Genomic DNA, 13243 nt, shown 5'->3' with positions numbered 1-13243 from the left:
AGAAGAGGAACCACAGCTGACAGGCAAGCCACTGGACAATGCCAATAGCAACAAAACATGACCTGTGTTAGAAGCCAAGGGAAGTAAGCGAAGCAGCTGAAAGTTGCCCCTTCTCACCCAGCTACTTCCCTGGCAGCCAAGCTAGCTCCCCTGTCTCCACACTCATCACACAGAACATGAATTACGGTAGCACCCACGTGTTTATACGAGCTGAGGAAATGAGGTGCTGTTGAGCCAAAAAGGCAAACTGTCTCTGTCCCAAAGAATTCACCCCCTCAACAGACAAGGCAGACAAAGTGGGGAGGGAAAAATGAGGCTCCAAGAGGGGAAGTAACTGCCCCAGACTACATAGAGAATAGTGGCAGAGCCAGGAAGAAAATGCAGGTTATTGTTATGTCCCAGCTCAGAAACCTGGACTCAGGATTAGAGCATCTCTATACAGTTCCTCTCTTCTTTCCTGCCTCTGCCCTGCCCAGCCATCCAGTCTCAAACTGATCCCTTCTTGTGGTCAACTCTAATGTAGTGAAGTGCAGCTTAATGGTGGTAAGGAGTCAGCTGCCCGAGATTTACAGCCTTGCTGGTTACCTAGACAGTCCCTAGAGGTAGGCAGCATTTCACTGGAGCCCAGCAAAGTAGCTGTAGGATGGGGAGAGGAAGCAGGTAGTATCCCAGCAGGAAGAGGTATCTCTTCTCTGCTACCAGCCCTCAGCAAGCAACACTGCCATGCGCAGCAGTGGTTAGGCTTACCACCAAAAGATTGTGGGATTGGTGTCCCAGAAGAAAATCACCACTCCTTTGGGGTCTCAAGGTGGAGAACATTGAAACCCTTTGAATTAAGCAAACTGAGAATACCAGGCACTGTCCAAAAATCAGACAATGCACTCATTGTCTGAGGCAGGCAAGAGAGGGAAACCAGGAGGTTGGGGGTAGGAGAGAGAGTGCCACTCCTTCCTAAGGAGTGGCACTCTGTCTTTGCCACCTCAAATCAAGAATGCAGGTGACGTCTGAAAAAAAAAAAAAAAAGCCACAGGCATCAGTCTGCAATTTTTACTACTGCACCATAACTCATTTTGATACCTTAATGAGGGCCTGTGCCCAGCCTCAGATCTGCCTCCAACCCTCTCCCACTGGGAAGTCCAGAGCCAGGTTCCATGCCAGGAGACAGCCCTAAATCTTAAACCTCTAATGTCAGTAAACAAAGTCAAGCAATCTCAGCATCAGATATATCTGTTGAGGCCCTGCCCAGAGATGTGCTCATATTAAAATCAGTCTTTTGTTAAAGAGCAGGCTCTGATCTGGGGCAAAAATCCCTTGGCCCAGCAGAGAGGGGGCAGGTTACCTTGACTGGCTGGTCCTGGACATGATCCAGCTGCTCTCCTCCTTTCTCTTTTTTCCGTTTCTGTTTCTTTTTCTTCTTTTTGGCTCCACTGTCATTTGCTGGACTGAAGCCACTGGGGAACAAAGCAGACATCATTGGAGCCTTTCTCTGAGGACATTTATAAAGTCTTTACGGCTCTATAAAGAAAATAAAAGCTCACTGTTCCGAGTCAGACCTACAGACGCATCGCTCTGGCCTCTGGGTGTCCGAATAATGTGCGCAACAAGAGGTGCAGCCAAGAGTGCATTTCATGGGATTGTTTCAAGCCAAGTTCTTAGCAACAGTCCTAGACATGGCCTTCAAGAGAGGCAGACTAAAATAATCTGCCATTCCTCAGGTTTGTACAGAGCCTGCAGTGTCTGAGTGGCTTTCACCTAGGAGACTGGCAGTCAGGAATCCTTGGCAGGGCTGGCACAACATCTACTCTGCAACTGCAGGTGCACATAGACATACCTAAGCTGGCTTGGGGACCCCATGAGCTGCCTGTGTATTATTTGGGATTCCAGGCAGATGTTTGTAGCTGATGCTGACAGCTGTGAAGCAGCTTCCTGACCTAGTTACAGTCTGCCTACCTGTGCTGCTCTCACACCTCCCACTGTAGTGTAGGCACAGTCACAGTCTGGGGCTTTCACTCCTCTCTGGGAGAGGAGGCTTTGTGTCAGGGAAGGGGTGGGTGGGAGCAGCTGATACTATAAATGCTGTTCTGGTTGTAAGGAAACAATTTAACCAAGAGGAAAGTTCTGCAGTGTTATCCAAAACTGCAAGGTCTGGATTCATCTAGGACTCCTCTGGGAGCTGGCTCCATGGCTAGATCACCTCACTGAGAATGCTTTGCCAGATTTTACTGTGGATTTTGAGATGCAAATGTCCCCGGGGACCATACGGAACTAACACAGCTGAGATGCATCTAATGGTTGGTTTGGTTCAGGGGAACAGTTTCTGCTGAACCCTCCGACTATGCACAAAACAACTGCTGGGTGCCCAAGTTACAATCACCGCAAGGAATATATTTCGATAAAAAGTCCTGTTACTCAGGTCAGTTTCCATATACAAAGCTGTCATCACTCCTCACTAAACATCAACTGCTCTCAAGGTCACTGACTGATCTGCAGAGACTAAACTTGAGCAAGACGCTCAGAACCAAGTATGAAACAGAAAGAAACCAGTCCTGCCCTGTGCAGTGTGCAGACTCACAGGTAGAGTGAGTGGTGCAGCCACAGACACACTGCTGAGTTATCGCTGGAAAGGGGCCAGTTCCCTTTTCTTAATATCTCCTCTCCACCCAGCAAGCTCTTGGGAATTATGGATCTCAGAAAGAGAGCCCCAAAGAGGAGAGGAAGGACCTTAAATACACAGGCTGCAGCAACAGATCTTCTGACCATCCGCAACCCCAACTGAATCAGGCACCTTGCAGCTGACTGTCTGCAGCCACAGCATGAGCAGAGGGTTGCAGCACGCTGGAGATTTGCAGCTGTGCAGGATATAAAAGATAGTCTGCTACCAACTTCACTGTATTATGAAAGGTGGGACTGGCTAACTGACACAGCCAGACATGTGAAGGCTTTGACAGCCATAGCTCAGAAGAGAAGAGTGAGGAGAGAGGTGTGTTTTTAAACATGAAGTGGAAGAATATGCTTTGCAAGCCTTTACTGCCAGAAGTCCACGTGACATCACCCCTCGCCTTGCCTTCACTGCAGCGGGACAGCCTGCCTGCAATAGCACCTTCATGGAAAAGTCTTAGGTGGGGATGTGGCCCCCATCATGTTGTCCTCAGGTAGCCAGACAAGGGCCACACCACATCCCTGCTGCTGATCTCACCTCATTCACTCTGGAGTAAACTGCCAGAGCCTTGCTTCCACTATGCTTTTACAACTGGACAGGAAAATAAAAGCCACCACAACCCACTACTTTTTCTAGTAGTCAGTGAAATGGTAGCTCTAGTAAGGTGTCTCTGCTAGCCAGAGTAGGAGAAGCACCACGTATGCACTACTGGTGACACCAGTCAGTTCGCTCACCATCCCCCTAATCTACTAAGCATTTCATTGCAGAGGGAGCCAAGAAATGCCTGCCACACAAAACTTGCCCTTACCAGCAAGATCTTTATAGGGGCTGATCTTGTTATGGGAGTTTACAGAGACTTGAGAGCTGGCTCTTACCTGCTTGTGACGGGTGCTGGAGGCACTCACCATCTTGAAGGGCCTGATCCTATGCTCATACATAATGGCTTTGTTGGCAAGGGCATTGCTAAATTAAGAAAAACCCATGTGGTATTACCAGAGCTCAAAAATGCATCCACACTTGCTGGCTTCAGAACTGAGCCTACCAGTCAAATCAAAAGCTGCTCCATCCACAGCCACTTCCTGCTGCTTGACCCAGAAGCCCCTCCGCCCCCACCCCTCTGCAAACCGAGCCTGCTGCACAGACCAGAGGCTTGTTGTACTCCTTCCCTTCCCCCACAAGCCCCAAAGGCCACCCCTTCCACTCCACTCATTCAGGGACACCCTACAGCCCCACATGCTGAGGACAGAGTTCCTGTGTCCCCAATTTTTGCTTCCCCACACCTGGGCCTGGGCTGAAGTCAGCAGCCCTGATAAACAGAGATCAGGGCCTATGGGTTATCTGTCCCCTTCTGGTTTCCTGAGTTGTAGCCAAAAATTAATAGGGCTCTGCCCACAGATACCCAGAATATTTATTTCCCTGGAGTTTTGGATCTGGATGCAGCGTTCAAAACTGGGCTGTGAGCCAAACACCATTAAGTCAAGTGTTAAACTGCCCTGCACTTGGTCAGTGAATGAAACAGCAGCAGGTCCTAGAGCGGTTCACAAGGAAAGAGGAGGTAAAACAAAGCAAATACCCCATGACCCTCAGTGGCTGGAGGGCTCTGGGCCTGAAGGGCTGGATCAGAGAGAAATGCTCATTTCCCTCTCCTCTCCCCTTCCTACAGCTGTTGGGCTTCAAATAATCCATGGGCTACAGAGGAAGGGATCCTCCAAGCCAGGCCCAGCAACCCTACTCTGACAAATCCTAGCAAGTTCCTTTCTCCCAGCAGCTGAGGCCCAGGACAGGTGTTTGAGGGCTCATCTACAATATAAAGCTGTGCTTCAGGAGTGAAGTAGCAGCATGTACTGGCCATAGGGGATTTTCAGGCAGCTGCAGTGTGCAGCTTCTTACACCTCTAGCAAGTGTTGCTAATGCTGGCAAACCCCTGTAGTGTGGACTAGAAGACCATAGATATTTTGATGGTCACTACTGTCTGTGAGGCAGGAAGTGCTGTCACCCAAACTGTATAAAGAGTTGCCCTGTATGGCAAGGCTCTGGCAAAACAGGGAATTAAACCCAGTTCTCCCGAGTCCCAGGCTAGTGCTATATCTACTGGACCACCCTTCTCAAGAGATCCTGGCTTCTTCTCCAAGCACTGTCCTGACAGCAGGTCCTTTCACCTGAATTCAATGCTCTGTTGACTACACTAGTTTAGTTACATCTTTCAAACTATACACACAGGACAAAAGGGAGCAAGAATAGCATGCGTGGGAGGGAGAGCAACATCACTTTATGGCAGCCATGAGGATGCTAAGCAACTTCACAGAACACAGACACAACGGGTCCCAGCTCAAAGCAGCTTACAGTATGAAGCTCCGATCCAGTACTGAAATCCATGCCAATGGACCCCAGTGCCCACACTGAATTCAATGGGACACTCCAGGCACAAAGATCCTCCTGCACCAAGCTCAGGGCAGGACTGAGGAAAAATGAGGAGCAGACAAGACAGAAAAAGCTGGTGGACAGACTGGAGCCAAAAACATGACACAGGGAGAGATTCACCAAAAAATGGGTATGAGGATGACACCCCATCTACTTTAACAAAAACAGGAATGGGATTGGGGGTGGGGGGGAGATCAGGAAGACAGTCAGGTATGGAATAAAATCTGGAGAGGTACAGTAAGTTACAGTTTTAAACAAACGGCTTCTCAGCCCATTTGTCTAAGTCAGTCAGCCTGCTGCAATGCTCTCTGAAACTGAGCTGACTCGTGGTTTCACTGCCACTCCCAGAGCCCTCCTTAGTAGCACAGAATTGGACTGGACTAGTCACTGCACTCTCCAGTGGCTTGGTGAAGTGGCAGCAGAGGCACTGCAGCAGCAGATCTGTGGACCTGGAAGGCAGCAGTGCGTTAGCAAGTTCATGCCTTGGAGTTTTTATTCGTAAGACCATAAGAATTGACATTTACTGGTTCAGACCATAGGCCCATCTTGCCCAGTATCTGGTATCACAGTGGCAGACAGAGGATGCTGAAAGGGAGAGTTAAGTGGCCTTTTTTTCCCCTGTTACTCTCTCGCTTGCAGCCTCCAGCATTTACTCCTAACTCCCATATTCAACACCTACTGATGCACCTTTCCTCCAGGAATTTGTCCAATCCCTAGTTTTTCTCTTCCAGCCTGGTTGTCTGACCATAGCTATGGCTTCTCTAATTTTTCCATATCCTTTCCAAGGTGTCAGGACCAGAACTGGGCACAATATTCAAAGTGTGGATGCACCATGGAGTTAGAGGGACCTGATGATACTTTCCATTTTGTTTACAATTCCATTCTTAATAATCCCAAACATCTTGTTTGCCTCTCTCACAGTCAAAGAGCAACTCTGAAATGAAAAGTGGGAGTTGATGACACTCTATGTGGGTAAATGGATTTTCCAAGCCAAAATATTAGTGTTCCCATTTACTTTAGAACAGGGGCTGGTAAAGTTTTTGGCTGGAGTGCCAAAATCACCCCATCCTCCACTCATGCCTCAACTTGGCATGCCAGAGATGGGGGAGGCGCAAGGGGCCCGATCCTCATTGCTGGTGGTGACTTCACATATGCCTTCAGGTGGATGGCAAGGGAGGGGCTGGGGTTGTGCTGCCCCAGCCCCTTCTCTGCCGTGTGCTGCGAGCCACACATGCACCTGCCACTTTCACGAAGCCAGCACTGGGCTCCAGAGCCCAGCGCAGCTGTTTGCAGCCTCCAGGCTTTGGGCAGCTGTAGCAGGAGGCTGGAAGGCAGCGAACAGCTGTGCCGGGCTCTACAGCCCCAGCATTGGCTCCATGGTGGTGGCAAGTGCACACATACCTCTGGGCGGACAGTGGGGGAGGAGTCAGGCTTACGCTGCCCTAGGCCCCTTCCCAGTCATGCACCCAGAAGTGTGCACACAGCTGCGGAAGTGGCACTGGGGCTGCAGAGCCCTATGCAGCTGTTTGCAGCCTCCTGGGGCTCTGGGCAGCTGCTGGCAGAAGCTGCCCCGAGTCCGGGTAAGCTGTGGGGTGCTGAAAAAAAATGACCTTGCATGCCAGGGGCTGCTGATCACTGCTTTAAGCAATTCCTCTAATAATGGAGCTGCTGAAAACTTAGCTCTGATGTCCCAGTGCCCTGCCACTCTCTGCTGGAATTACCTAGCCACAAGATCACTCATCTCAGGTAGTCTGGAGCATCACACACTTCTAAGTCAAACAGCATTACCAATGTCTCTGTTGACAGCAGGCAGCCTTGTCAGAGGCCCTTGAGATCCCACACATGACTAAATGCTTCCCGGTATTGTACCAATACACTGTCACACTGGCTTTCCTCTCTCAAAGGGTTCATTCACATGGGATGGAAGCTCCCGATGCAGTGAGGTGCATCATTTCTTGTGATGTCTGTTCAGCAGTGGGTGGAAGGTATTAGCATAGACACAGCACACAAGAGGCACATTCCTAAAACTGCTGGGCTGCTTGGCAAAGGACAGTCTAGGAAGCTTCAAGCACAAAACATTTTAATGCACCAGTGTGACTGCATATACCAAGTCAAGCCCCACCAGTGCTGCCCTATGGAGAATGGAGCCCACCCACAAAGCACCATCACTGCATTGTATTTCCCAACAAGATTTGCCAACCCATGTTTCAGGTTCACATGCAGGGATATAGCACCTTCCACCTCCAGTGCCTGGTTTTGGCACCTAAGGCTGGGATGTCAGGGAGAAGCAGTTTGGTTCAAATGGTTCCTCTTCACTTAGCAGAGATCCTGATTTCAGTAACAAAGTAATTGATTGCTGTTTCCTCATTTTAAGGGCAAAACAAAGCCTGTTGGCAACGAACTTACTGACTGTTCCAGTCACTCATCCCTCTGCAGGCCCAGCAACCAGCACACCACGGGTGTAACCAACAGTCTACCTTGTCTTGTCAGTCTTCTGTGCCAGGAGCTGAAGGAGAGTCAGGTGGCCCAAGCCAGAGTCACTCCGGAAGGCCTCCCTCCAGCTCAGCAGGTTTAGAAGACAATTTTAGCGGACCTAGAGTTGGGGGATGGGGAATGTATGCTTTACGTTGACATTCAGACAAAAGAACAGAACCCATCAGGCTACTTCCATAGCCATTTTGCAGGGCACAGCGGCATTTTTAAAGGAAAAGCAGGCCTGGAAAATGCTTACTACTGAAACACAGCAACAGATTAAAGCAGTTAGGCAACAAAGCGGAAGTTAAAGTAGACAGGACAAGATTTTACCAAGATACCCAAACTAAAGTCCTCTAGTTTTGCAAAAAACTCAGTACCACCTTTAAAAGCCACAAGGCTCAGCTGGAAGGAAGCTGTGACCTGAAGGTTAAACATGGCTGAAAAGCAGAGTCCTGATGCTCCATCCAGCTCTACCAATCCCAGCTATATGACGTAAGTCGCTCCCTATGCCTCGGCTTCACTAGCTATAGAACAGGAATGCAATTTTTCCTTCCTCACCAAGGAGACACTTGGACTATAAAACTGCTCCCTAGGGTCAGAGAAACATCACCTCCAGGAACCCTGGCCCCCTTACACTGTTCTGTGGCAGTGGCACTGTGCTGACTCACAGGACACAAAGCCAGCTCCTCTTGCTGCAATGGTGAAATGCTGGCTGGAGGCTGCCTATGCCGTCAGCATAACCAAGTTTAGTGTACAAGCCCTGAAGGGACCACAGCTAGGGAGGAGCTGGGCTGCAGTCATGCCTGTTTTTTTCTTTTAAAATATTTTAACTATTGCCAGATCTATGCAGTAGTTCCCACCAGCCAGCCATGCCTAATACAACCTGCCTACAAAAGAGTCAAACAGCAGAGGCATATGCAGGCTTCACAACAATAGTCTCCACAAGGCTGCTCACAAGCATACTTTAAAACAGGACGAGGATTCCTTTAGAGAGCATGGGATAGAAAACACCTCTGATTTGCCCACTCTGTGACTATAAACCCTGCAAGTTGTGACAGTATGCAGCAGAGATCTGAAAACAGAGCCCTGCCAAGAACTACAATCTGAGCATTCCTGCATACTTGGGGTCAGCCCTTCTCTTTAAGGGCCAGCTGGTGTCACAGATGAAAGTCACTAGGCAAATCCTCAGCCTGAAAGCTTTTTTACTGGTGGTATTGGCATTGATGTATGAAGCGGATATAATGTAGCTAGATTTCCCAGAGGCCAGGCTCAGTTTCAGAGTGAAAGCAGTCTGGAGATCCTACTCTAATTTACAAATGCAGCCCCTGTGATAGAGAAGGCACAAAGGAGAATAAACTAGAGATCTGCTATTTTATGGGCAAGTAGGCTGCCCCCACCAGCAGGCCAGGTCCACTCATACAAAACAAGCAGCAAATGTCTGTGCTGATGCTCAAACTCACACCCACACTTGGAGAAGAGCTAGTTAGAATCTGAAGCTCCTGCACAACTTAGGAAGCACTGGGTCCAAGAAGTAGCGTGGTCATCAGACACCAGCCCTGCCACTGAGAACACATTGAAACACCCAAGGCTCTACTCTCTCCACTGAAGCCCAGGAGAACAGGATGTCGGTCTTGCCTACGTGGAATGCATTTATCATCCTAAGAACAATTTGATCCTCCAGAACCACCAGACCCTTTATTGGCCATACACAGTGCCTACGTGGGTAGTCAGCCCATTTGTTGGTGTAGTAGCATCTATGCCCTCCAGCTATTGTCATATGGCATACCCAGAGCCCCTGAAATGGGCTGTAACAGTGCTGATGCAGCCAGCAGGCACAACTGCAATTATCCTTAACCCAGAAGAACAGGGCTACCGTGTACACACTGACTGCGAGTGCCTGAACTGGTTCTGTCCTACCACTTTAGCTAGGACCTGTATAATTATTGAGTCTAGACATGGCTGTACTAGCTCTCTGTCTCTACTTCCTCATATTTCCTGGAAGCCCAGAGGTGTTCTGCCAGATGCGGGGGAGAGGGTAGAGAAACCATATTTTTTCTATCATGTTAGTGCAAGATATTGCTTGTAATCGTTCGCATGGCCAAAAGACTCCGCACAGAGCCCCCCTCCCCACCAACAGATATTGTTGTTGTCCCGGCTTGTACACACTCTGCCTGGAAGCAAGTCTAGTTATCTGGTGGGAATTACAACAGAAATTCCCCTCCACATACCAAAAATCCTCATTAACAATAAATCTTAGGTCCTATGGGAGTTAGAGGGGAAAGGAGATGAAATCCCTACAGCTGAACTACCATTTAAAAATAATATATATATTATTTTTGTTTTGTTTGGACACAAGCAAACTGACTCTCCAGGCAGGCTGGAAGGGAGAGTGACCTGGACCAACGGAGATGGATGATACCAAGAGCCCACATCAACCTCAACCAGAACCTGAGTGACACACAAGGGTGCATAAATACAAGCCCACTTCAAGCACAGCTGCACAGAAATGCCACAAGCCTCCATACTTTTCCCCTCTATGATTTCAAACCCAACAGCCATGGGCTTTGCTGCCACTTACTCCACCTGTCACTGCACAGCAGCCGCCACAAAAACACAACGTACACCCTGGGAAGGCAACAGCACCTGAAGGGGCAGCTACAGGCAGCAGAATGCATGGGAGTGTGTGCACATAACTTCTGCTGGCTGAAATGGAGATTCAGCCATTGGAGAGGAGCCTCAAGTATGGACATGCTCAGGGTTTTGCCAGAAGGACACCGTAGTTTATATTAGGCCTGAGCTTTCAAGGAAGGTAGTGAAAAAAGGTGGGGGGGATGCAACGGGACAGGAAGCTCTTTCTAATAGCCAGCCCTGCAGTTATATGAGGTTAGCTAAGTGTTTATTCCCTTGGAGAAAAGTTGCAGCATAGCCAACACTTCTCATTATGCATGAGGTGGGGTAGACTGTGGTTTTCTCCCTACAAGTAGGTAGCTGAGCTAATAAGAGAAACAGCTTGTGGCCTGAGCCAGCAGGTAGGACTTCATAGGAAAGCAGGGCTGAAAGGGAATTCATGAGGTCTAGTCCAGCCCCCTGCTCAAGGCAGGATCATCCTTGACAAAACCAGCCCAGCCAAGTTTCTGTCTAACCTGTACTTCCAAAGTTTTCAGGGCTGGAGATTCCTCATCTTCTCTATGTAGCCTGTCCCCATGATTGACCACCCTCATAGTCAAAAAGTTCTTCCTAATCTCCAACCTAAACTTTCTCTGCTGCAGCTTGCAACTTCAGTGACAGAGAGGCAGACGCACTGAGCACCAAGCAGCTATTATGCCATAATTGCTGTACTCTCAGTATCAATACCCAAAAGGTCTAAGGTGTTTTGAGTTGAAAAGTAAGTGAGAATGAAACAAGTGACAGAAAGTAAAAGCTACCAAATATTGCTAGTTCCACAAAGCAACCTAGAGCTTAAGATACAGTTTTAGATGTTGGTTTAGAAACAGCAAGCTGGGTTTTTTTTTTAAAGGCAATTTTAGATTTAGCTACTGAAGCCAAGAACCTATTAGAATGTAGCTAGATAAACTCTCCCACAGTGGAGCCCAGCTTGCTGGCCAAAGAGATCTCAAACACAAGTTGGTAAGATCATTTTCTGTCCCCTATTTAGAAACTGGAAAATCCTTCTGACAAACCCACTGCTAATCAGGTATAATACTTACATAGGTAATCCTGTTAGACTTCAGAGGGATGTGAGAATGAAGGCTGAATAGAATTTATAAGAAGCTATCCAGATGGTGAATCACATGTTATGGGACAGAAAGTGAGAGAACCTGAGCACTGCGTTAAGCACTCCTCCGCTCTAGATACTATTTAAAACCAAAATTCGACAGAGCTCCCTGTTGGGCTATCTACACACAAGCGCCCTGTGTCAGGCAGATGGATAGGATGGGTTACAAAGCAAAAAGAGGCTACTACTGACATTCTGAACAGATTGCTACAAAATGCCCCTTTAGTCCTACCCTGCTCCACACCACCTGGGCTCCAGCAATGACTGCTCAAGTTGGGGTCAGAGGCTGACATCTTCATGCCCACCACCCTGCTTGCCACACGCACAGCCACTGCTGGTTGAGCCACAGGGTGGTGGTGGATTTGTACTGCCCACTGATGCCCACTCTGAATGGCACTGCCAGACTCAGGCGTATCTGAAACCAAGATTTCTAGCCGTGAATGACACTACTGCATATTTTGCTACAACCTGCCCAGAATATCATCACCTTACACTTCAGTATTGCACTGCATCCCAGACAGTGTCAAAATAATTTTGACCCATATGGATGAGACAACTGAAATACAGACTCTTCAGCTATGCATACAAAGCACATGGGGGAAGAGATATGGCAGGGATCAGTGCATTTTGGGGAAACAACACTGTACCAGATGCCTGCTTACGGGATCCTGCAAATCAAGCCAAATTTTAGTTAATAAACAAACCAACCAACCAAGGAGGGAAAATAAGTGAACAGAAGAACAATTAGACTGCACTCCCTCCCAATCTTCTTACAAGTTAAAATGTCATTTTCTAGTACAGGTGTGCCAACAAGAGAGGCACCTCAGTTTTTAGCCTTAGAAAGAGAAGTGCAGAACTACTGCCAAAGAATACTCACCCCTGGCTGGCTGCAGTCTTGCAACGAAGCAACAGGGAGCAGGCAGTGATAGCAGAGAAAACTCCCAGAAGGACACCAAAAACCCACCTTCCAAACAGCTATGTTGCAGGCTGCATATCAAGCTGGAGTTTCAAACTGTTTTTCCCCCACCCTGTTTTGTGGGCAATAGCATTAACAAAGTCAGGATAACCAGATCCAAATGTGTGTGCCTGCCTGATATGATAACATCCACCTCAAGCTCCAAACCTACTAAAATGGACTCCTCGGGTCTTTTTTGGTCTCTCTCAGAATTCTTTGCTTCTGGAGCAAGGGCTTTGTTGTGGGGGGGAAAGGGCTACATGGGGGAGCTTTTAAGGCTTGTATTCACTATGACTAGATCCACTGGCCTTGATTTCTAACTTTGGTTCCCACGCAAACTGAACTTAGAACTCTTTTGAAGCCTAGGCTGGGCTGGGCACTCCCAATATTCTTGTCAAGCTACAAATGTTGAACACCTATTGGTTTGATGCATTGTGTGCCCTAACCTCAGTGTAAACTATTAAAAAAGATACAATCACCATGTGCTAAGGTTCAGCAAGGTATTAGAACCCAAACTTGCCTTGCCCCTGCTAGGACACCAAGTGATTAAAGGCATACTCCCCACCCCCTGCCAGCCCTAGTGATGGAGTTTAAAATCCAGTTGGATTTAGAAGTATAAATGGAAAACACAGCCAACTGTGGTGATTTACACACTGCTTATCACTTGTTTCATATACCATATCACTTGAGAAGAACAGAAAGGAAAGGCAAAAAAAAGCTTTCTGAGCCTAGAGCAGTATTACCCCTATTAATTTGAGATGCAATGCCGCACCCAGGAGGCAACTGAAATATAAAAGTGTGTCTGTATTGGTGTAAGAATGCTTCTGTAGTATTGTTAAGTGGCCTGTTATTAAGCTTGGATTTCTTGAGGAGAGATATTACCTAACAAATGCTGCTGACAGAGACTGCTCTTTAGCTATAGTTGCTAAATCTCACAGGAGGCTAACCACCTAATGGT

At 48.0% G+C, this 13243-nt stretch overlaps 1 protein-coding gene across 1 annotated transcript in view; it reads right to left on the bottom strand.

Moving 5' to 3' along the window:
* NMT1 (N-myristoyltransferase 1) overlaps nucleotides 1-13243 on the bottom strand; it is a 52611-nt gene that overhangs the window by 31926 nt on the left and 7442 nt on the right. Inside the window, exon 2 of the mRNA XM_019523533.1 lies at nucleotides 1340-1451. Within this exon, the coding sequence (XP_019379078.1) occupies nucleotides 1340-1451 (112 nt within the window). The remainder of the gene's footprint in view (nucleotides 1-1339; nucleotides 1452-13243) is intronic.

This window comes from Gavialis gangeticus, unplaced genomic scaffold (assembly GCF_001723915.1).
Source record: "Gavialis gangeticus isolate Ggan-Ray unplaced genomic scaffold, GavGan_comp1, whole genome shotgun sequence".
Lineage (NCBI taxonomy): Eukaryota > Metazoa > Chordata > Crocodylia > Gavialidae > Gavialis > Gavialis gangeticus.
Note: the sequence above shows the minus strand (reverse complement) of the source record. Positions and strands in the feature narration are given on the sequence as shown.